The sequence below is a fragment of the Furipterus horrens genome, unplaced genomic scaffold (assembly GCF_987537825.1).
Source record: "Furipterus horrens unplaced genomic scaffold, mFurHor1.1.pri manual_scaffold_8, whole genome shotgun sequence".
Taxonomy (NCBI): Eukaryota; Metazoa; Chordata; class Mammalia; order Chiroptera; family Furipteridae; genus Furipterus; species Furipterus horrens.
In genome coordinates, this window is record NW_028327178.1 from 37,835,568 (window position 1) to 37,860,347 (window position 24,780).

The 24,780-nt window shown below is 41.0% G+C and overlaps 2 protein-coding genes across 11 annotated transcripts in view; one reads left to right on the top strand and one right to left on the bottom strand.

Moving 5' to 3' along the window:
* Positions 1 to 3,360, top strand: part of OSBPL1A (oxysterol binding protein like 1A) — a 212,848-nt gene extending 209,488 nt beyond the window's left edge. For all 10 annotated transcript variants that reach the window (XM_090285702.1, XM_090285704.1, XM_090285705.1 and 7 more), the window contains 2 exons: positions 18 to 108; positions 2,137 to 3,360. In XM_090285702.1, the coding sequence (XP_090141828.1) occupies positions 18 to 108; positions 2,137 to 2,239 (194 nt within the window). In that variant the 3' untranslated portion in view covers positions 2,240 to 3,360. The remainder of the gene's footprint in view (positions 1 to 17; positions 109 to 2,136) is intronic.
* Positions 3,361 to 3,770: 410 nt separating this feature from the next.
* CABYR (calcium binding tyrosine phosphorylation regulated) lies at positions 3,771 to 24,734 on the bottom strand. The gene is given in 8 exon segments (XM_090285712.1): positions 3,771 to 3,847; positions 5,298 to 5,896; positions 7,855 to 7,872; positions 7,875 to 7,938; positions 7,940 to 9,081; positions 21,703 to 21,756; positions 21,852 to 22,021; positions 24,590 to 24,734. Coding segments are annotated over 6 exon segments (2,013 nt in total). The 5' UTR covers positions 21,997 to 22,021; positions 24,590 to 24,734; the 3' UTR covers positions 3,771 to 3,847; positions 5,298 to 5,306.
* Between the last annotated feature and the right edge of the window lie 46 nt (positions 24,735 to 24,780).

Sequence of the window (24,780 nt, forward strand, 5' to 3'; positions counted from 1 at the left end):
TGGTGTTCTTGTTTTAGATCAAGCTAGTGAAGAAAAAAAACGACTTGAGGAAAAACAAAGAGCAGCTCGCAAAAACAGGTCCAAGTCGGAAGAGGACTGGAAGACAAGGTGCGTGGTTTTCAGCCCCGACAGCTGAGCTCTTGGGCGCTGCATGGGCAGGGCTGTCAGATCAGACATGTGAACTGCCACGGGGTTCCTGGGCCTGAGAGAAAAGTTCTTTCTACTAAGTATTCAGGCTGAGAGTTGCATGTGTGACAGAGAAAAAGGAGTATTTGGAAATTAAGGTTAAAATATTTCCACACAACTATCACAGGTAAATGCCAATTAAGAAAACTATCTTGCTTCCTTATCCAGCAAAGCCCTGTCCTTCCCACATGCCAGAGGAAAAGTAAAATCCAGAACTATAGATTTTGGCATGAAAGTAGGTTCAGAGCCTTCTGTTTATACATATATGTAAGTAAATTACAAGGCTGTCTGCTTATGCACGTATCATGTATCAAGGATATTTAGACAACGTCTTTACTCTTCCAAATACAAGGGATTTGACGTGTAATGGAAATAGGATTTGTATAAAGGAACATTCTGGACTCCATTCAGAAACATAAAGTGGACAATAAAATTTCTGAGTTTTGAAGTTGTTCTTTTTTTAAGATTCAGGAGTTACTTAGTAGCCAATTGAAGTTACATACTCTCTTGTAAATAATAGAATAAAAACATTTTCTACATTTATATCACATAATAGAAACCATTGTTTTATAATTTACTTTTTAAAAAATTCTTACCCAAGGATATGCTTATTGATTTAGAGAGCGGAGAAGGGAGAGTGGGGAGGAGAAACATCTATGTGCCTCTTACACGTTCCCTTAAATTTTTAAATTATTTTTGGTTACCCTGATTTTGATTTGCCAGCTTTTCTGAAGTGCTTGACTTTCCTAGGTCTGATGACAAAGTGCTTCTACTGCTGAGATTTTTGAGACCCAGGAGAGTAGAGTCCTATACTTCCTATTAGACACACATTCTGTAATTTTGATCAAATAATGGTTCCTTATTTCTAGTTTGATTACCAGAGTCTAAATAAATATATATCTTGATCATCTATACATTTTATAACTAGGGAAAAGTCTAAAAGCTAAATAATTTATGTAATAATATTCCTGAAAATCTGGTCTAATGGCATTTACTATATAATCCTTAAAGGAATTAGCCTAGTCTGAAGCATGTCTCTCTCTCTCTCTCTCTCTCTCTCTCTCTCTCTCAGGGTTTTTAGAGCTTCTGTAGTGATAATAGTAACATTCAAAACTTACAAAACAAATCTAACCTCACTCTTAATTGTTAAATATTTTTAGAAGCAATTTATTTGGAAAGAATGGCAAAGACATTTAAGACTTTCCATAAATGCTACTCTGAAAATGAAACCATATTTAGAAAATTGTGAACGTTTTGGGCAAGTAGGTTTGCATTCTCATTACCTCAAGAAAGCTGGAACTCTGGGAAATGGGTCACATGTTTTTTTTAAAGGACAAGAAAATAGTTAAGAGCAGCTCTTTCTAGAATTAGGTAAGACAGGATATTAAAAGCTAGGATGTAACCTAAGAATCCATATTAGCATGGAGAAAATTGAGACCCAGGAAGATCTGGACTAATTTCAGTGGATTATCAATTATTACCTTAGATAATTCAACTTCTCTTTTATAGAATGGAACTTTAAGGGTGGGGGCGGCATTTACTCTGAACCGGGCACCTTACACATTACTGTAGTATGTTGTAAAAGTTAATTTTATCCCAATTCCTTATTTTTACCTGCCTTTAAAAGAATGACTTCTAGTGGAAGAAATGGGGCTAGAGGATGGGCAATTAGACAAAAATACTGGTTCTAGCAACCCTACATGACAGAAGATCCGAATTCTGTTAAGTAACATTTCTAAATGCCATGGAAAACCTATAAACCTTTTGCATGGTATCATTATACATGTTTTGGAACATTATTCTACCTGCATGCTCTCTAAGGAAAAACTGTAGCTTCCCACTCTGTGGAAACCCCAAACTCACACACGAGGGTCATACCGCAGGCTAGCAAAGCAGCAGGTGCCCCGTGATTCCAGTCTCCCTGGTGAACCTTGTCTTCTCTCTGAACAGGTGGTTCCACCAAGGCCCTAACCCCCACAGCGGAGCCCAGGACTGGCTGTACTCGGGCAACTACTGGGACAGAAACTACTTCAATTTGCCCGACATTTATTAAAGTGCGGACACATCAGGGCGTGTGGCTGATCTACAAATAAGTCCGTAAACTTGTGTTAACTTTTTTTTCCTTTGGTTTCTACTCATTTTTTAAAAAAGGAAAAACCTGCTCATAACTTGCATTTCACCCAACAAAAGCAGGGCATAAGGTGATATTGTTGGTGAAAGACTTACAGAAATGGGTAATTTTGCTATCCAAACATACTTATTTGGAGTACTATTTTATATAGAGGCAAGAGAACTGCTGGAGAGTATGCTTTTTTTATGGTTGCTTATGCCATATTTACTGAAGGTTTATACCTAAACATAACTTTAGCTTTATGAAATTATATAGTAATCCCAAATCAAGTTATTTTGAATATTTATGCTGTCATGCTTGAATGTTTTAGATGTAACTTTGAAATATTTAGAATTCTCCTGTACAATGTTTATGTGCTCAAATGCAGAGAAGGTTACGTCATTTTGTAAAGACTACATTGATAAGATGGCTTTTCTTCCAATCCTTTCAATTTTCCCCCTTCCCACCTCCAAAAAGAGAAAATGCCTAAATAGTCAGAACAGGTATTCCTGATTTGAAAATTCTAAAGAATTAAACTGAAAAAGTATTTCATTTCCTTATTTTAGTGCTCTGAATTTACTTTTACAATTTTATAATCAGTCATTAGAATAAGAGGTGTTTAATTGTTCATGTTCAAATTGAAAATATGTATAAAATCTAGCAATTCACAAAAATCCCCTAGAAATATTTTAATCACCATTATCATTACATAATGACAAACCTTTTCAAATGCTTCACCTTCCAGTGGCTAGTGCCGCCAGAGAAATTAAGTTGCACTCATGTATTATAAGTATCAAACTGTGTAACAGGAGGTCTTGTGTATTTCAAGTTTGCAAGGCCCCTGTGTACTACACTATGTATGGAGACCTACTGTACAGTAGCTTTGCCCCTTTAATTGGGGTGCATTAATCTTATGGTATTTATCCACCCAACCCCAGAGATATTGCTCCAAGGGGTCTTAGGTAGCTGCCAGTAAATTATTTTCATTGCTGTCTTAAAGTTAACAAGTGTTATAATGAAATAATCTATCTGATGCTAAATAAAGGCTTTAGAATGTTCAAAAAGTGTGATTTCTTTTAAACTTTCAAATGTACTAACGTTGCCATTTCATACTATCCTAAATTATGAAGAGCGTCCTCACAAAGAAGCCCTTGAGATGTTCAGCTGCCCGCATGTACAGTGGCAAGTAGGCAGTTAGCAGTTAGCAAGTGTTCTCTGGGGGAATCAGTATCAGAGCAGGGCGCTACTCTGCTTGGTGTGAGTGCCAAATGCAAAATACAGAATTATCAAATGGGAATGCCTGGCTAGAAAAGCTAGAGTGAGAATATTTTTTTTGAACAATGTGTACATAAGTTGGAAAATACTATGATGTCATAAACCTGAAAAAATTTAAGGGTTGTTGGATTGTTGTGCTCAGTTGTTTGTATACCTCCTGAGTTACAAAATAAACAAGAATGCAAGGTTTTTTACTTGCATGCAGTTTATTGACCGATTACGCTTGGTGGCAGACTCGATCTTGAATGTTGACTCAGACAGCCTCATTTTCAGCATCTGTTAGAAATAATAAGTAGCAAATTGTTTAAATTTAATCATGAAACTGAGCATGTGAAATGAGATGATCAGAAATGCAAGGTATACCTTCCTGTTGTTACTAAGCTCTTAACCTAATCAGTTACCTGTGCATTTGCACTAAAATACCCTAGCATTTCATGCGTTTTTTTGAAAACAGCCATTTTGACAATTCCACTAGAAGTCTAAAAAGGGGATAAATAAGAAATAGCCTTAACATACTTTGATAACTGAGAGTGATCACGTGAAACATAGTAACTGTAGTACATAACCCGTCTATGAATGAGATCTAGTTTTTGTCCATCAGATGTTCAGCTTGAAATTCACAGAACTCACTGGTGTGTAGTTACAACAGCTGTGTTATATACTCTCAATTAGTCTACCTGCTACTAAGGCCCTCCTGATTTGTAATCCTTTCCACATAGCAGCCAGCAGGATCTGTCATTCTTCTGGTTTCTCCTTCAGTCCAAATCGCCTTTCTTGGAAGGCAGGGTCCCTGAATTACGGTCCCTCTTCACATCTCCAGCTTCTGCTAATGTACCGCGCTCCCCTTTTGTCCTCCTTGCAGCATCTCAGCTCCCGTGCCCTTTCCTGCCCTAGGACTCTGCGGGCTCTGCAAGGCTGGCTCCTCTCATTCTCAGGTATCAGTTTATATCTGAGCCTAATAGAGAAGGGCTTGTATCTGTATCCTGTTTTGTTTTTTCATAATACTCGACACATTGTAATTTTTTTTTTGTCCCCTTCCTCCACTAAGGCGTAGGTTCCATGGTTTGTTCACTTCACAGTACACATGGGGCGGAGGGCCTGGCACTGCCATTAAGTACTGGTTGAATGGAAAAATTTTAAATGACAGTGAAAACTGTCTTATCTACATTTAATTGCACTTTGTCTCTTTAGCTCTTTAATGTGTTTCCAATCTATCCATTCTACTGCAAATATTCACTCTGAAGAGGGAACAAACTCTTACTACATTGACTGGGTATTCTATATAATCATTTATTTCGTACCTTGCTGCAGTTGTTCCCAGCTCTGATGGCTTGTCTCTGCTCCTCCCTACCCCTTAAACATGCCAGATTGTAAATTCCCATATAAGACTGTCCCCTAAAAAAAAAATCCATCCCCTTTTAGCATCTTCCATGGGGGCTAAACACAGAAGCAGGGATTCAAAGGTGATTGATTGGGTTGATCAGTTCTTGTATCAGGCACCAGGCCCTTGGTGTGCGTCACTAGGTGTAGTCACTTGTGTGCATTTATTATTAGTGATGGGTGGTAAGGAAGCTGGAGACAATCTCACCAAATCAGAGGAGACTCCAACTCACTGCATGTCTCAAGTCAATTTTAACTTTTTAAAAAATCTCAGTCTCCAGGTCAACATATCAATATACTGAAAACACAAAGTATGTTAAGGCCCACATACGGTAGGAAAATTTACCTGCCAGTTTTAAGTTTCTGCTCTGCGAACATTGGCAGAAGTCACAGTTATTTCTCCAGCAATACCATAACTTCCAAAGGGAGTACGTTTGTCACCAGATCCTGAACCTTTTTGGCCTACATCTTCTACTGGGAAAGCAACAGAGAAAAAAACTGGGCTTTGTGGCCTGGGGCCATCTTGTCCACTTGGAGGAGGACTGACATTCTGGGGGTTTGGGAGGTGCTTCTGGAATTGCTGGTCTGCAGGAACAGCAATGGGCACTTGGACTGTTGCGTATCTCTTCACGGGGTCTGACCGGGGAACAGCGGCATGGCCAGGAAGAGCTTTCCAGTCCTGTGCCTCCTGGACTTTTGAGCCCACTAAAATAAAAGGCGGGGCCCTGGCCGCCTTGCTGTCATCCATCATCACATAAGTTGGAGGAGTAACTTTCGGTGAATTCTGTAGATCCTTAGGATTAGATAAATAGAGGGTTGCTTGGGGGAAAGGCCCAGGTGCAGGTGGCGGTGATGGGCGACTTTGTTGATTCATATCAGTTAGACAGTAAAGGGTCCACATGTTAGAATATGGTGGTGGTTGTCCTGCTTCGCTCGTTGCTATTGCTATAAAAAAAAGAAATTTGCAGGTGTTAAAGGTTTGGTCTCTGTATCAGGTGCTATGCACAGAAATACCTTCATAAATTTGTTTTATACATGAACAAGCAGTTGTCGTAATATGTGCCATAAAGCATGCTATAGAGAGGGCTAAATAAATTGTTTGGTAACGTGAAAGGAGAGATTCTCTACAGCTGGAAAATGAGAACAGTGCTGTGATAGCACTTGGCAGGGGCACGAGTTGTGGCTAAAGACACATCATTCTAAGTTGCTGTTTCCAGAAACCTGTACTGTGTGCTAAGCCATTGAAAAAGGATTTACGATACATCTGCATACTGGTTTTTTTTTCTTCCCTAAAGAAGTCTGCACTAAGTGTCATCTTTTGGTCACATAACAAATATCTTTGGCTTTTACAGGCACCATTATCTCCCATTAGTTTGTTACCACCCAATCTAGGACTCAGAAGCCCAGAGCACCTCTTTTAGGCAAGGCTTCAAACCCTAGGTCCTAGGTGGCAGGCAGTAAGAGCCTGGCTGGTCCCACAGGGTTAAGGAAAGAAAGGACTAGGCGTGCCATCCCTACTTCCACCCAGGACTCTAAAACGTCCGGTTTGGTTTGCCTAATGAAGACAGTACTGTCTTGGAGCGCTGAGTCCTAGAAGGTGGGACGGAGGAGAAAGGTTCCCGATGGAAGAGCCACGCCCTGGTGTGCGGGCGCCTCCTGAACGCTGGGCCATCTTTCCCGGAGCAGCCTCTGCCCCAGAAGAGAAAGGACCACCAGTATGCACAAGATTCAAGCTGGCGTTTTCAATAGCTTCAGATACCTTTAACTGGTATTTCTTGAAGCTAATTAAATATGCATAAGCCATGTCTTCAGTGTTCACACGAGAAACAGTTCAGCAGCTGATAACAGTAACCGGCTAGGGAAGTGCTGCTAAAGCCACAAGTGTGACGCCAGTGCCACGCGCACCCTCCCAGCACTGGCCCTGCCTCTGCAGCTGTGCAGAATCCCTGTCACACTGCCGGACCGAACTTCATCTCTAAACACCTGCTTTGCAAACATTTCTTTTATCATTCTGGCTCTGGTAAGAGTCAAAGTGGAGAGATCCTGCAAGAAGAAAGAGGGAGGTTGGCTCATGCATGTCCCATCTACCCCTAGAGGGGGGGCGGGAGGGTGGGCACCCACATGCCATCATTAGGTAGAGATGGGGGTCAAATCTTGTCTATGTAACAGGAAAGCAGCGGCAATGGCACACAGCGTCAAGAAAGCAGCCAGATGCGGACACTTGTGAGGAAACTGCTAGAAGGAAGCCAGTCATTTTAGCTGTGTCCATATCGCTCAGGTGCCTGCTTGTCCTTCCTGCTGCCGCTGCCTCCCTGCTCCCCTGTGTGACAGAACTTCAGCCTGACCTGTCTTCTCTCCGTCCGGCTCTGAGGCTGCTCCCTCCACTGCAGGAAGCTCCCGGGCAAGAAATCAGTGCTGATCCAGCTCCCCAGACCCGGTTGCAGAGCGCTCCTGACTCCATGCGAAAGCAGAGTCAAACACGCCACCATTTCTTTCACGCTTTAAATGCCACAGCCTATGTAAATGCACTGCTGTAGTTTGACTTTACATTCACAAGTGACATTTCTCATTAACAGTCCTAAATGACAGTTTTGCAACATGACCATATTTGTACCTGACAACAAACAGGCTCTGATGTTTTTATCTACATAATATGTTTAAAAGAATAACAATAAAGTGCTGGATGACCAAACTTTGAGGCCAAGTTTTGATGTCACTTTAAAATCACTCATAAGAGTAAACTCTCAAATACAACAAAGCCTTTAAATAAGTTTGGCATTTTAAAAACTATTAAAAGTAAAGACTTTTGACCAATCTGCAGGGAGCCTACCTACATTGTTACCTAAAATACAGATGTCACCTGAAATGTAATTTTTAATTTTGTAAGTATCTAATTTCCTTACCTGGCTCCATCAAACCTGTTCAGGTGCTGCTTCCCATTCTGGTTCGATTTCTGGCACAGGCTTGGGGGGGCCACTAGATGATCTTAGATGTACCTGAGTGCACAGCTTGTGCAGCTTCCCCAGAGACTACAGCTTTGATCTCCATCTCCTGGGATGCAGGGTTTTCCTCCTGCCCAGGGACTAGCGCAGTGATCTCCACTTCAAGGTGCAGAGATTTTTCAGAGCCTACTGCTTTGGTAGAGCCCTCCACATCCAGGGATTGCGCAAGCAGACCTTTCATAGAGGTGTCAGAGATCAGAATGGTTGCTTCTGCCTCCATATGTATTGAGGAATCATATTTTGTATCCTCCAACTGTGCAAATTTTGCAGAACCTACAGATTTTTCAGACATGCCTGAGGCTGTCTTGCTTACAAGTAAGGGACTAACTGATGGTGACATCCCAGTCTCTTTAGGACTAGCAACGTGATCAGTGAAAGGGGTAACTATTTGTTCTGGTGTTTGCTGGACATAAGCAATTCCTTCAATCACAAGCTCATCGTTATAGATAGATGATACATGAACGGCTGATGTAACCCCAGTACCAGCCTGCAAAGGGACCTTAGGAGCTTGGTCATAAGCAGGAGGTTCTTGTTCATCCTGCAAGGGGAGTGAGGAAGCCGTTGATGGTTCAGCCTTATTGTCTTTAGGTTTAGAGCCCAAATCTACATGGACAGAGGTGTGGCTCACAACCTGCATTGCTACTCCCTCTCCAGAACACACAACAGAAGCAGCCAACGCGTTATCTTCAGCAGCCTCTGCACTCAGCACCTTGTTGGAGAAAACGGGCATACTTGTTGCAACGTCCACCATTAAAATGTCAGACTGATCAGAATGAATAGATGAAACTTTACCTAACATCTGAGCGGCAAACTGAGCTGGGTCAGCTGGGACATAGGCAAACTCTGGTGAGACAGCTGCTGGACATGGCGTTGAGGGCGGGGTAGCAATATCAGGGGTGGGTGGTGTTGAAGGACCACAAGCTGCTTTAGTTGTCTCCTCAGGCTCAGCAGAAACCGATGGGAACTGCGTGGTTTTGTTGCTAAAGAGTGGTCCAGTGACACTGTGTTCATCTGTGTTCGTCGACTTTTCCATCCGTGTAGGTTCTTGGGAAACTGTGGATGGTCCTCTTGTTTCTGTTGCACATTCTGGTTTCTTCTCTTGTGTCGTTCCTTCAGACCACTTCTCAACTAAAGTAAGAGCCACATGATTAATAGGCATATATTCCCCAAATGAAGAATTTTAAAGAAAGCAGCAATAGGCTAAACAGTCAAATGTCAATATGATATCCATAAGCACAGAAAAGTTTTGCTTTATTTTCCAACATCTGTGATTTAATGTGGGTAATGAAACTTTCTCGTCCTTTCCACTTAAAAGATACTGCCCTCAGTTCACCTCCTTAAAAATAAGTGACTCCAAGTAGTACAGTGACAAAACTAACCAGACACCACTCTCAGCCGGCCAACATCAAAGGAGAGACTAACTGCCTAGAAATAAGGAAGCTGAAAACATCCATGGAAAAAGCTGCTGATTCAAACTTCCACCCATAACTAATGAAGGGGGGTGCGGTGTGTGTGCAGATTTCAACCTGGCCAATAAACATCTCATCTTCAGCTGGCATCATAGTAATGAGGCAAATGCTGTCATATTAATAAAGGCATTCCTCAACTTAAGTAAACTGGTATATAAAGTTTAACTTAATGACTTGGAAAACTATGACTATGGGATATTTTTATACAGTGATATCTTGGCTAACGAGTGACCCTGTTAACGAATTATTCAGCTAATGAAGGTTTTTTTGCTGTTTTTTGGACTCAGCTAATGCATATTTTACTGGATGTGCGCACTAACATAAAGCAGCAAACATGAACGGTCGGGCCATTCCTGGAGCTTATCTTTTCCGTCTGTACGTGTGTGACAAAGAAATGAGCTGACCACGTCACCTAGGGGAGACAGTTGTTTACATTCAAGACAGTGAGAAGTGAGATGCCTGATAACATAAGCTGCTTCGGGTTTGATGACGATATACTATAATAGTGTAAAGATTGTCAGTTTTTCATTCTACTTTCCATTCTCCTTCATCCATTGGGTAGCTGTTCATCTCAACCTTTGGTGAGTTTTTGCCCTTTTATAGTGTGCTTTTTACTGTTTTATAAAACTTATCTTTAAATAGTGGGCAGCATCCAGAATGAATTAAATTATCTTCTGTAGGAACCTACAGGAAATAACATTTCGGCTAACGAAGATTTCAGCTAACGAATGTGATTCCGGAACGAATTATCTTCAATAGCCAAATTATGACTGTATTAGGAAACATCATATATTCCAACCTAAAGGTGGCAGCACCTGCTGGTAAGGTGGAATAATGCAGCCAAAGTCCTACTGAGCCAGGCAGAAAGCAGAAACAAGATTTCTGGGTCCGGGTGTGGACTCAGTGACTCCTCGGGCATGAGGAAAATCCCGTGGATGGTCAAGGCAGTTGATGATGCGGAAACTCCTACAGCTGGAAAAGTGTAAAATCACTTTCTGCTCATCACCCACACAACTTACGGTGTAACCACCCTAGTTGTAACTCATCAAACATTTCCATATCTGCTTATTTACTGAGGATTTTCTCTTGGGAAAGCACTTCCCTAATATTTTAATGAAATCTCCAGGAAGAGTAGAATTTGCTTCACAGAATGTGTTTACTTCAAGTCAAAACTTTGGAGACATTTTCTTAGGTTCCACTGCTTCCCAAAGAACAACAGGGCCTACAGTGTCTCCTTCCACAAAAGCTGCTGATTTCTCGTAAACTCAAGTCAGACATCTTAATTCTGGACATGGACACCACACCAAATGCTCACGCACAGAACAAGAAAAGCTGCATCTACTCTGACCTCCCCCTCTGCTTAGCGCAGGAACCTCACTTCCCTAACCATTCACATAATAATGGTCCTAATAAGTATCTATGGACATTCAGAGGAGGAAAAGAACTCTGTCCCGAGGAATAAGGGAAATTTTATTTAAGTCTGGTCTTGCACTTAAGATATACATAGAAAGCTGCAGAAACATGGTAACGAGGAAAAGCCAGATAAATCACACAATAATTTTTCTTGAGTCCAACAGAGAGGATAGTGAAAAACCAATCACCTGATTTCCAAAGAACCAGCCCCTCTGTTAGGTGGCAGCTAGGAGGGAGCAACCAGAGGGGAAATGGGGAGATAAAGCAGGGCCCCCGCCATTACAGTCCAACAGAGAATACAGGAGGCTAGGAGCAAAAAGGAGACATGTCTCACCCATTGACTCAGCGGTCCTGAGCCTGGTTTGATAGGATTTCCAGGTGTTCCGAACATCACAAGCAAAAATAGCCAGGAGACAGGGAGTCCCTGAGACTGCGCTGAAAAAAGGGGCTTCTGCAACAACCTTAACTAAGTTGCCGGGTGTTCTGAACATCACAAGTGGGACTTACACAGGAGGAAGAGGGGCGCCTATGGGACAATTTCACTAAGAGCTTTTACTGATAAGGAAAGCCTTAGTAGCTGTACATTGTTCCCAAAACTTAGAAGGGGGAGAAGGGGAAACCTAGAAGCTGACTAAGGTATATAATCCCTGAATCCCAACAGTCAATGTACTTAGATTAGCTAAGTACCCACTCGTTGTGTCAGCTCATGTGTATGGAACAAACTTACTAATAAACTTACCAACAACTTTATTTCCTCCTTATATGGGGCATTCAGACTAGCCAGGTGCCTGCTTGCAGCTTTGTGCCCGTATGTGTTTCATAAGCAAACATGCTGTCTCATTTTCACTGTACCTGTTGTCTCTCATTTGAATTCATTTCTTGCAAGCAAGACAAGAACCAAGGTGGGGGAGGGGGGCCTCCTGACTCAGGTCTCTCCCCCAACACCCCTCGCCCCCCGTAACACCTCCAAGGAAAGAAGGGCCACAAGAAAGACTTGTGTCTGTGGCAGGGCCCGGGAAGGCGGGGCCACCACCATACCAGCTGGTAAGGCATCATCAGCTAGAGCAGTGGTTCTCAACCTGTGGGTCGTGACCCCTTTGGGAGTCGAATGACCCTCTCATAGGGGTCGCCTAAGACTGTCAGAAAACACATATATAATTACATGTTGTTTTTGTGATTAATCACTATGCTTTAGTTATGGTTGGGGGTCACCACAACATGAGGAACTGTATTAAAGCGTCATGGCATTAGGAAGGTTGAGAACCACTGAGCTAGAAGCCTTTATGTACTGGTCAAGGCCAAATGTGGGCTGTCAGTCTGGAACAGCCTGGGGCTCCACCCCAGGAGAGTGCTACTCAGGAGCACCTTTCCATGGGCCTCATGTAAGAGACAGGGATCTAGACCAATGCCAAACAGAGGACTCCTACCACCGGGGCAGAGGCAAGGTAGGAAACACTTGCTCAAGACTGACCTCAGATACAAGGCAGAGTTGGGCTGCCACGAGGACAACCAGCTGGAACACTGAGAAAGCCCCACACCAAGGCCTAGACCCCGATTCCAGACTACCAGCCCAGCACCAAGCAACAAAGAGCAGGCTGCCCCTGGATGAGGAGCAAGAGTGTGGGGAGAGAGCCCTCTGTGGTGCAGGGTAGTGGTGAAATCCAGACTCACAAACTCCCTGGCACCCCAGCCCAGTCCTCAGCATAGGGCAATAGCAGTGCACTGTTCAAGGAATTGAGGCCCGTGGTACCATGAAGCTAATGATCACACCACAGACCCATGCCCAACTTCTGACCAGATTGATCTCCTCACCCTGACACCAATTCAGGGCCTCCCTCTGTGACTTCAGCTTCCCCAGGTCTTCAGTTCCCCAACAGTTTACATACCGTGAGTTTTCCAGAACGCAACCAAGCTAGGGACTGAATTACTGCAGTTCCCACATTGCCAGTATGGGACTTCTCTGATACATCCGTTACATGAGATGGCTTCAGCAGCAACTCTGGAAAGGCCCTCCTGCCCTTTTAAAAGTGCCTACCTTGCAGACTTGTGGTAGCTATAATTATATCTAGGAGATCAATACTCAGCTTACTACTTTGCCCCTGTAGGTTCCCTATTAAACAACGATAATTCTGGAAAGGCAAAGTGTTATGTAATTATCAATCATTAACAACTCTTTGGGGAATTTATGATACTGGTTTCTTCACTGCAATGTTTTCGTAACAAAATGTATATAAGACCTGGGTATCAGTCCTAGCTGCAATGACCCTGGCCAAGTCAGTAGTTCAGAGCTTCAGCCTCTGAAAAATGGTGATTATAATCCTGACCTCACTGAGTTTTTGTAGAGATTAAGTGGAACCACTAATCTCAAAGTATTCTACAGACTGTAAATCAGATAACTAGAGTTGATCAATCTAGATAAAAAGTAAAACGTTTTAAAATGTGATATCAAATTAAAAATTATAAACCTCATCTCTTTAATTCATCTTTAATTAAAATTAAATTGGCTATTTCCTAAACTGGGTGATAAAATGCAGGGTGTTTTTCCTCATTTATAATATATATGTGTGTATACATATATATGCACGTCATATACTATTTTGAAAATATATTACTTCATAATTTTAAAAAATTAAGTTGAGATCAGATGCCTTATTATACCTTAAGTCTTAACAGTGGTTTTGAAAATGCAAAGCACTATTAACCATGGCTTTGTTTAGAATACATGAGAGAATGTTAGCAAGTATAAGAATACTAGTTACCACACATATAACTTAAATCGATATCGAGTTCCTATCACTATCTGTTTGTTAAGAAAGGTAAAGAGCTTTTCTCTACTGATTTAGGATCTGTTTTAAAAATTCCAAAGATTGCTGACTCGTAACCTTGAGATTATGTTTATGCAGAAAACTGTTTCTTACAAGTTGTCAACTAGATTTGCTATCTGTTGATCTTATCAGCCTCATGAAGATAAACCCAATATGACTTCAATGATCTGGTTCTACTTTAACAACAACAGAAACCAGACACTCAGAAGAAAGAATATAACTAAAGGCACTACCCCTATAAAAAGCATAAGTATTCTTTTTAAGTGTAATAAAGTGACTGATTAAAACTCATTGTAGAATCCTGATACTGATAGTCCAGGGAACCAATAAGAGAAGTTACAAGCATGCAGTATTTCCTGGAATAGGCAGAACTCATGTGAAGACGTGGGGTGCTGGAGCACTTAACTGTCCAGGGAAAATAAGGAAAAAGGCATATTCTGGGACTAAAAGAAAATCTGAAAAGTGTCAAAGATAAGAGAAAAGAAGCAGGACATAAGAGGAGACAGGAGAGGGGACAGGAAATAAAGACTGGAGGAGGAAAACTCAACAGTAGAGTGCTTGAAGTTGAGAATTTGGAATACGAGGTCTGTCCGTAAAAAGTCCAACCATTATTAACATAATGAAAATGGTTTGCAAAACACTGATGTAACCTGGCAGCCAAGGAGAGTGGACTGGAATACGCATTTGTGAACAATGATGACTTCACTGTACTAGTCAGTGGGAGCGGTAGATGCCGCTGAGTGAGCATGTGTACTGTGTGGCTGTTGCATTCTAAATGAGCCAGTAAAGCAATGAATCTGCAACAAATTTTGCGTTAAGCTTGAACATTCCTCCATGGAAACTATTCAGATGATTCAGAAGGCTGCAGCTATGGGCAACTGGTGATTGGCAGCTTCATCACAACAACATGCCTGCTCACTTATCATGTCTCATGCATTTTTTTGACAAAATATCAATTCACCGAGGTGACTCAGCCCCCCTACAGCCCAGATTTGGTGCCCTTCAACTTCTGGCTTTTCCCAAAGCTAAAATCACCTCTGAAAGGGAAGAGATTTCAGACTGTCAATGAGATTCAGGAAAATACCACAGGGAAGCTGATAGCGATTCCAACAAAGGATTCTGCAGTGTTTTAAACAGTGGAAGAGATGCTGGGAGAACTGTGTGAAGTCCCATGATGCCTAATTTGAAGGGGACTGAGGCATCATTGTCATATGTATTATGTTTCTTCTATCTTGTATCTTCTTCAATAAATGTCTATTTTCCATAATAGATGGCTAGATACATTCTAAGACAGACCTCATGTGTATGGTATGTATAATTTTTAAGAGCTTAAAACAAAAGAGGATTCCAACTATTGTGTTGAACCAATTGAAATGAGGCATACCAGAGATTATACAAAGTAGGCACTCCTTTTCTTTTACTTTTTTTCCTCCTTTTGTTTCTGTTTGCCTTATTGCATTGACTAGAACCTACAATGTTGAACAGAAATGGTGATATTAGACATTTCTGTCCTGATTTCAATCTCAAGGTAAAAGTATTCAATATTCACCACTGAGTACATTAGCTGTAAGTTTTCTATGTGTACACATCACATGTAGGAAGCTCCCTTTTATTCCTTGTTTGCTTATGAACTTTTAAAAAAGTATTTCTTATAAAGCAGATCTGATGGCACTGGATTCTCTCAGCTTTTGGTTGCCTAAGAATGTCTTTATTTTGCTTTTACTTTTTAAAGAATATATTCACTGGGTCAGGTTGGCAGTTTTTCGCTCTCAGTACTTTAGAGATGTCATTCTATTGTCTTTCAGCTTCTATGGTTTCTGTTAAGAAATCAGTCTGGTGCATAAGTTCTATGAAGATATGAGATGAGATAAAGTATATGAAGATGTGAGATGAGAGATGATGACAAAGGAAGAATAAATTCAGATCATAGTAAGCTTTGCATGCCATGGTCTTGTAAAGGGATCAAACTTTACATACTGTGACTCAGACATGTCACTTTATCTTCTCTAGCTAATCTCAACTTGAATTAAAAACGCATTTCCCAATGTCAGAGTTGATCTTAAAAATATTTGTCTCTTCCAGTTTAAAAATCTCTTTTGGTCAATTGTTTATAGTCTTTTATGGTACTGCTCTCTTATTAAAGATTCTCCCACTTCCACAGAGGGAATCTGGATGGCAGAGTAAGGTCTTGTCCTTTCCCACTGGCTCTCGGTTACCTCTGGTAGAGGCATAACTTGCGTTGCCAGGGCTCTGGGTATTGGTTTCTGACTCAGCTGTATTTACTACTCAACTTTTTCTACTCTGTTTGCTTATTTCGGTTAAGGACTGGAAGTTCTCCTTCTTTATTTGGTCCTCTTTAGCATCTGAGGCCAACTTTTACTTTATTCCCAGGGTAGACACTATGTGCTATAGCTCTCTGCTAGCAGGTTGAATAACTTCACTTTCTCCCATCCTTATTCCTTGCTAGTCAGCACTCTGGGACAATCTGAACACATCTAGACTCACTAAAAGCCACACACAGATCATAGGATACCAGAAATATTTCAGGCATACTGAGAAAGACTGTATTATTTCTGATCCATGTCTTCAAATGTAATTCATTTATTCAACAAATATTTACTGAATGTCTGATCATGACAATTATAGTGTAGGAGCTGAATACAACATATGTCACGTCGCAGTGTCATGCTAACCACAGCTGCTCTGACACACGTGCACTGTTCTAGACAGTACCCAGGAAATAACAAGCCTTCTGCTCAGGATGTATGAAGTTTATCAGAGATTCCACCTACCTTCCTATCCCCAGTTTCAGTTTCAGCCAACACTCTGCACGCACTACCCACACCCAGCACCACAATCCCATTGCCAAAAAGGACCTTCTCCCTTTCCTCTGCAGCAGGAAATGACCTCGTCTCCTGCCTTCCTTCCCCCTCCACTATGGCTTATATGAAATAAAAACTTGGTTCTACTAGCTTTAGCTCTTAATTCAAAACTCAGTTCTGAAAATCCCAAGAAAATATTCTCTTAATAAAAACAAGCTCCTGCAAAACTCCAAAGTTTTAGTTTCCTTACTATGAACTTTGGAAACTCAATACTTGCTCCAGGCTGTATTTGCCTTTCCCCTAAAGCAAATGATGGTTTCAATGGATGGAGATCAACAAAATAAGCAGAAGTTAGCTGAAATTAATACACACTAGTGTATCTCTAGAACACTGAAGACCTTGAATGTTGTGAACAATAGAGAGCTACTAAAGTTTCTAGATAGCTGAGCCAGTGATAACTTCCTTCCTTCATGTATTGACTCTTGTCTCTTAGTGTTCCTGACCTCATCCCAAGCTTTCCTGGTTGTCCTATATGCTCCCCACCCCAGTACCCCCTCCTCTCTTTTTAATCCTCACCCAAGGACATGCTTTATGTGAGAGAAGCATCAATCGGCTGCCTCTCATATGCGTCCTGACTGGGTATCAAACCCACAACCTAGGTATGTGCCCTGACTGGGAGTTGAAACCGCAATCTTTTGGTGTACAGACAGTGCTCTAACCAGCTGAGCCACCTGGCCAGGGCCACCCCCTCTTTCTTATTCCTAACCCTGTGTTTCTGTCCCTAGTCTGACCCCAGTTCTTGGCTATACCATTGTTTACTTGGCGCCTTTAATATGGACAATTCCCCAACTGGTTAATCTTACCACAATGAAAAAGCATGAAAGACCTAAGCCCCCCTCCCAACAACATTACCAAATATTCAAACCTTTATTAAACTTAATGAAATTACTACCTTGGTAATGAAATTCTCGACTACCTTGCATAGGCAAATGAAAGACTTCAAGAAAAAGAAGGGTCATTTTGGCACAATACCCATCCCTGTTTAAGGAATCGGTATATTCTCACCTGAAGAAAATGCCTGTTAAGTACAGAGTAGCACCACAAATTTTAGTATTGTTAGCCCAAAAATAGATACACTCTTTGTTTGTTTAAAAGGTATGGATAGCCACAAATGTGTAACAAACCAAAAATAACGTGTAAAAATAGAATTCTGCATAAGAAACTAAAAACATTATGAATATGTAATATGAATAAATAATTCAACAATATTTAATGATATGCATAACTCCTATGATGCTGCAAAGGAATTAAAATTGGGCCTAATGATCAGCAGCAGTTCATGACTATTATATGGCCCCACTAATGTTCAAGATCAGTTACCAGGGTAACTCAGGGATTTAGGTGGGCTAGGCCCTCCTGATTCTTCAAAAGAGGTGGTCATTTCCTATCTTTGTTGGGAGCCAAGACAAGGCTGACTCTGGAAACTGGACTAATTTAGGCTTAGGAGAGCGGAAGGTGATAGCGATGTGGAGATCTTGCTTGCCACTCTGAAGGAGAAGCCACTGCCCTCTTTACTGAGTGGTGAAAAGATCAGAACTGGTCCAACCTGGGATTCAGGTTCTGAGTAAGAAGGTGACAGGAGGAGGGAGTGAAACAGGGAGGTGGTGTGGGAAAAGGAAGCTGAAATTCCTCTCCCTGCACTCTTTTAGTTCAAGAATTTAAGGTTTTTCCAGGGGGGGTGGTCCTAAAATGTTCCTCTATTGTGGAAAGAGCATGAGCCATGCTACTCGAAGATCTAAGTTTAGATTCTAACTCTACTAATTAATATTGAGAAGCTTACAACTTATTTAATGACTCCTAAGCATCATATTTCTCTTGAGTAAAATTGCAATCATGTCACCTACCTTATAAAGTTGTCTTAAGTGACTAAATTATTCTAAGTGCCTAGGACAAAACAAGTACTCAATTCCATTGCCTTCTTTCTTCTTTTCCTAGAATATACTAAGTAATGGAACTTAACATATTTCCTGACTTTACAAAAACCCCTCAATTCATGATTCATTTTTATTAGAAACTCTCCTGAGAAGACTGAGCAACAGGGGAGCTTTCATTGATTCATATGGTAGTACAATCTCTTTAATCAAATTGCAGGAAAACAAGAGGAGGATCTAAGAAAGTGTTTTGCAGCATGAGCTGCTTTGGAAATGGGCATATGTGGGTGCAATGCCACAGCAAAGGCGTGGATAGAGCCACAGCCCATTGTAAAGATCCTAGGCTCTGGAAAATGGGGGAAAAGATGAGAGACAACAGAGAAGTGAGAAAAATTTGTTCCCATGTCTGTTTCTTTTCCTCCTCCCTCACCTGAGTCTATGTAAAATTTTTGATGGATGAACAATGGAAAGATGGCCTCCTGCGGTGAGGTCACCCCCAAAATGGGACTCCTTCTAAGAAAAATCCCAGGATGAAGTGTTCAAATAAAACAAATGATATGTACTTATCTCCATGCTTTCCAGTGCACTATCCAGCTTGGGAATAACTTTGGATACATATCTTTCATGCTTATGTCTGATATCTGAGAGATGAGTGGGGATCGATGCACTAGGGATGGTAGTTAGCTCTTGCTCACATCACCAATTCCCAATACCTGGTCTTGTCTTTAGGCTGATCCAGCCTCACTCATGCTGAAGAGACTGAAAGACCAGGAAAAAGATCCCTTGACTTTATTTAGTCCTCAAAGAATGGTTAATTTCCCCATATTGCAAATCATTGAAAGCCTGAGAGAGACACACTCTTTGGGACCAGTAGAACATGTAGGGTATTCTAAGTACCACCCTCCGTATTTAAAACTGGGAATCCATGTAAGGGAAGTTTTATTAAGATGCCCCCTGTTGTTCCCAGCATTTGTATTGTGGAGAACTGAACAATCATGCAGCCAAATTTACCCAGAGCTCCCACAGGAGTAGCAGTTGGAAAATTAAACCAGTCAGAAGGTAGGAATGTTGTTACTCATGGGAGGAAATGCCCATACCAAGTGGGAACCTAATGGTGCCTGTATATCCCCAGATAGTCCCTCTTTGGCCCACAGTGATGCTTTTCTGGATGTAGATAGACTCATGTTGTTTCTGTGATAGCACCTGAGTTAATGGATATTGTTTGTCCATTTGGGATGACAATGAAAAGCAAAGAGACAAATGAGCCAAACTGACATCAGAAAGTAACACTAAACTCTGTATTTTCTGGTCATACCTCCATGTTTCCTTCCCATTTCCCTGGACAACTAGAACAAGCAATATTCATTTCTACTCTACTAACTTTTAAAGAGAAATTTATTTCTACAGCCATACTGTGAGCTTCCTTTTAGGATTATCTGTACACTATATTCATTTCCTTGATATTTATAGTTACTAGAGGAGAAAAGCAGCAGACTCTACTACCCCTTACCTCCATCGAAAATAGGGCTACTCTGTTAGTTGAGTATGTTAATTTTGAACCCTGAGATTCAAAGACATTAACCTAGCTGAACCAAAATCCACATTTAGTCTACTAGCTAAGTTGAATGGTGGATAAATTCTTTAGTAAACAAATTAGCCTCAAAGACTACCATTTGCTACCATGACTGGTGTGGCTCAGTGGATTGGGTGTCATCCTGCAAGCCAAAAGGTCACCAGTTAGATTTCTGGTTAGGGCAACATGCCTGGGTTGTAGGCCAGGTTTCCAGTTAGGAGTGTGCAAGAGGCAACCAATCAATGTTTCTCTCTCAATCAATGTTTCCCTTTTATCCTCCCTTTCCCTCTAAAAAATAAATAAATAAAATCCTTTTTTTAAGCTACCGGTTACTTAGGTTCCACCATCAGGGTTCACTGACCTCATCATCATTCTCAGACATAATAATTGGGCGCACTCCCAGAGCTCTCACACACAGCTGCAGGTATAGAGGATACTAGTACAAAGGCAATAATAGCCTTTACTTCCTAGGAAACCAGGCTCATGAGGAGGGGGATAGGGTCTATATTCTAGCTCTTGTCTGGATATCCTGCTGATGGTGATCAAATCCCAGACCTGTTTCCCATGGCAAGCTGAGAATGCCATCAGGAACCTTCAAAACTCCTGCTAATCTCAATCTTGCTTTCTGTTTTGGATGTCTCTTGCACTGCAGGTCCAAACCAACACGATTTTCACATTTTTCCTAGGTCTTATTCCTTATTTCTCCCCATCTTGTCAATTAGCATCACCAAAGTGGCAGAGCATAAAAGTGGCTCAAACACAGGGATCCCACCTTTTCTTTCCCTGTGATCATTCCAAAATGTTGGTCAGCCAGTATAGCATGAAGTATTTAGTTTATTTTCTACTCTGACCACGAATCTCCATTTTCTCCACAAAATTCTACTAAAAGCTTTCATTTTTAACCATTCTTTTAGACATGTGTGCCTGTCCTTGGGATTTGACCAATACATATGCTCTTTTCCTTATAGTGATCTTCCCAAATTTTCATCATGTAAACTTTGCCATTCTCATTTCTACCCCTTTTTCATTGCTCCTCTGTCCATTTGGTTTCACATTCACATAAGAAAGACATTTACATATATACACATAAAACAACTTTTTCCAAAGCATATATACAGCCTCATGTCAGAGGCTGGAGGAGGCCACTTCTAATGGAAAACTCTCTACATAGAGGGACATACAGAAAAGACGGTCAGTGATAACTAATTGATTTCTTGTCTTCCAACCTGGACTGCAGTTAAATCATCTTGCAGGGTAGGGGCAGGGGATTGGTTAAACTTTTCTTTATAAAGAAATCTTCCAAAGAGAGTGCTTATACAACTCTCCTACGTAATATATTTCATTATAATTTGAGTCTTTATTACTACAAAACCCAATTCTCTTCAAGTTCATGTACTTCCCCAAAACAGGCCGCCGTATTGGAAAGGGTTTGAGTCATAGTTTATACACTGTTTTAAGTCTCCTTGTATCAAATGGTTTGTAAAAGATGTTTCCTATTTTTGCCTTTTTAAGGTTTAGAATCTTCTAAAATGTCAGTTCCAGGTTTTTATAAAAACCTGATTCAATAATAAAAAAATAAAGCTTCAGTTTATTTAAACAGTATGATTATGCAAACAAAATATTTGTGGGCATTTTTCTTAAGTTTGAGTGTGTGCTATTACTAATGCAATAATTTATAACTAGTGTTACTAAACTATTACCACTTGTGGCACTTACCTTTAATCTGATGAAATTGTTTAACCAGATCTTTTATATCCAGAGAAGCATTCCCTGAAGATAAATACAGGAAAAATCAGATACAAAAATTTCCCAACTTAAAATGCTTTTTCACAGAAACAAATATATAATCTAAAGCAATAACAAACCTTCTCTAAACACAATAAGTTCTTTAAAATAAAGTGCTGCAAACTGCGTGATGTTCGGCGGACTGGTTTTGAGAACAGCTCTACTCACTCCCTCAAGCAGAGTCTTGAGGCCATACGGTACAACAAGTCTGGGCTTTGAAAACATTTTGGCAAGATGTCTGTAATCTCAACTATAATGAAGAAAAAACAAAGTATTATAAATTAGTTTTTTTCTTAAAATATTTCTTATGAGTTAACTATAGCTTCAAAGAACAAATCTCTCCCCTATTAAGATCATTACCTTTATTTCTAATCTATCAATATTTATCCTAGCAAACTGGGCTAATTCTTGATGGTAGTTTTTTAAAAAATCATGTTACCAGTAGTTTTTTATTTGTAGGTAAGCAGTCTAGTACTATTTACAGAAATCCATTGGAAAAGCTCTGCCAGGAACTCCAGAATATTACAAAGAGCAAAAAAGCAACCAAACAAAACCTGTTTCTATAAAATTCAGTGAATATTTTGTGCAAGAAAATGTCAAGAAAAATATATCAAGCTCATTTATCTGTGTCCAAACAACAGAATTCCAAACCACATGGGAACTGGCTTTTCTGTATATTCATGAAGTAGTTACAAAGCAGGGTTTCTACAAGAAAATGTCTCCTCCTGCTTTATTTTTCTAAATATGTCCCCGAGCACATTGATCATATTTAAATATAATTTTTAAATTCTTGAAAACAATTAAATAGCTTTCGTACATGTAGTATTATACCACTCACCACTATGTGCACCTCTCTTTTTTCTACCCTCCCTTAACCTTTGCCCTAGTTTTCTCCCCTTTCCCCCTTCTGCCACCTTTCTGGGTCTGAAGTGGTACCAAGGGTATTGCATCATATAACCTATAGTTCTCAAGAGTTGCAGATGTTGCCACTCTGAACTGGGTCAGTGTGTGGACATTCTGTTTCATTCTAAAAAATTATGTAAGAAGGTTTACAAATACACACAAAAAAACAAAAGTAAAAAGGAAATCAGTCTAGATAAAGAAAAATTATGGTAAGAAAAACAGGATTCATCAGCTATAGGTAAGGTTAGTATTCCAATACAAGCTGTAGGTCAGCGGTGTCAAATCAGTCCCTGAGCTACCAAGCAGCCATCACAAAACAGAAAATCTCTGGTTAAACAACTCAGGTTTCCTGAGATTTAAAAAAAAAAAAAAATCAGTTGCTTAGGAGAATCACAGCTATTCTGGATACTGAGACCCAGGAGAAATTTCTCCTGTGGGTCCTCATACAGAGAATAGTGTATGATATAATGAATCCTATCCTCAACAACATCCCGAAAGTAAGTTAGAGTAATGAGTTTCATGGGGTTAAGTGGCAGTTTAGGTACAGCAATTATACAGGGGTCAATCTCTAATAAATAATAAAAAGCAACTAACATATCACAGTATTTTGAAAGCACATTTATTTTGTGCTTTTTTACATTTAAAAAGTACATTTCATCTTTCCTAAGGTCAGGGAAAAAAAAAATCTGGATTGGCAAAAGCAAACCCTTTGATAATATAATTAAGTGCATTGACTACCTAAATGAAAACTTACTATCAGAATATCATCTAACAGGAGCTTTACTGAATTACACTATTTTTAAAAACCAGTAGTGCATCTTTGGCCGGACCAATGCTAAATGTTAAGGGACACAGACAGTAATTATATGTATGACACATATACATATTAATGTGCGTGTGTATAATTTTTTTAAAGGACATCCTTTATAAAAGGATGTGAGTAGATAGGCCATGTTTTCAAAGTGGCTTACCAGTAGGCATGATGACCCTAACAGAAGACCCTCTCTGTAGGCATTTAGCAGTTGGGGCTACCAACTGTCGGGCAACCGGCAACGCAGTGATCCTACCATTTCTCAACCCAGGCGGCACGCAGCGTCCTCACCCCACTCCTTGTCAATGTGAGGGGCCATTTAGTGCCCCAGGAACAGGAATCTAAGCATTTTACACAGCAATCCCATACAAAGAATTGTCCAGAGCAAGCTGATACTGTGACACCAAGCGTAACTACATTAGCAGGTGAAATCACAAAAACAGACGTCGAAGGTTAATGTGACAGATTAATTCTCCCTCTACCTCTCCTTTAATGAGTATTTGTCAAAACCTAACAGATTTTAAACCTCCAGCACCCGCGCCAAACTGTGAACTTTCCCTTCCCCACTACCGTACGGCTTATGCAGGTACAAGTGCCTTTGGCTGATGCCAGAGTAGAAATTCAGAGTCACGGAAAACACAACCAGCACACAGCACTCACACCCCAAAAACCTACGCAGGCGTCTGGGCTCATTTTCTTTTCTTTTTTTTTTTTTTTTTTACTGTGTGATTGCCTCTCACTCGCGCCCCCAACTGGGGACCTGACCTGCAACCTGGTCATGTGCCCTGACTGGGGATTGAACCAGCGACACTTGGCTCGCAGGCCGACGCTCAATCCACTGAGCCACAGCAGCCAGGGCCCCTGGGCTCATTTTCTCATTTACTTTGAAGGCAGTGAGATGTAGGTATCCTGAGTTCTGGTCAATTAGTTCGGGAAAGGCAGGTGGCAGGTGCACCGGCCCCTCCAGACGACGGGCTGCCCACTCCGGTAGCCCTCCACCTTCCCCGACATTTGAGGACTCCACCGTTCAACTCCTGACAAAGTGAGGGCCTAACCGTCATCAACTGCCTCCAGGGCGCAGAAGGGCGCAGGGACACTCCCCACCTTCTCCTTTCCGGCTGAGTTCTAATGTGCTTCCTCCTTGCCTCCTTGCAGGCGGCTCCTAGAGGCAACAGAGCCCCTGCGGCCTTTTATACCCCTGGGGGACGTCAGGGCGTGCGTCACAAAGCCCCGCCCCCACACCGCAGCTTGAGGCTGCTGTGGAAGAAAATGAGCGCCCGCAGTCTCAGCCAACG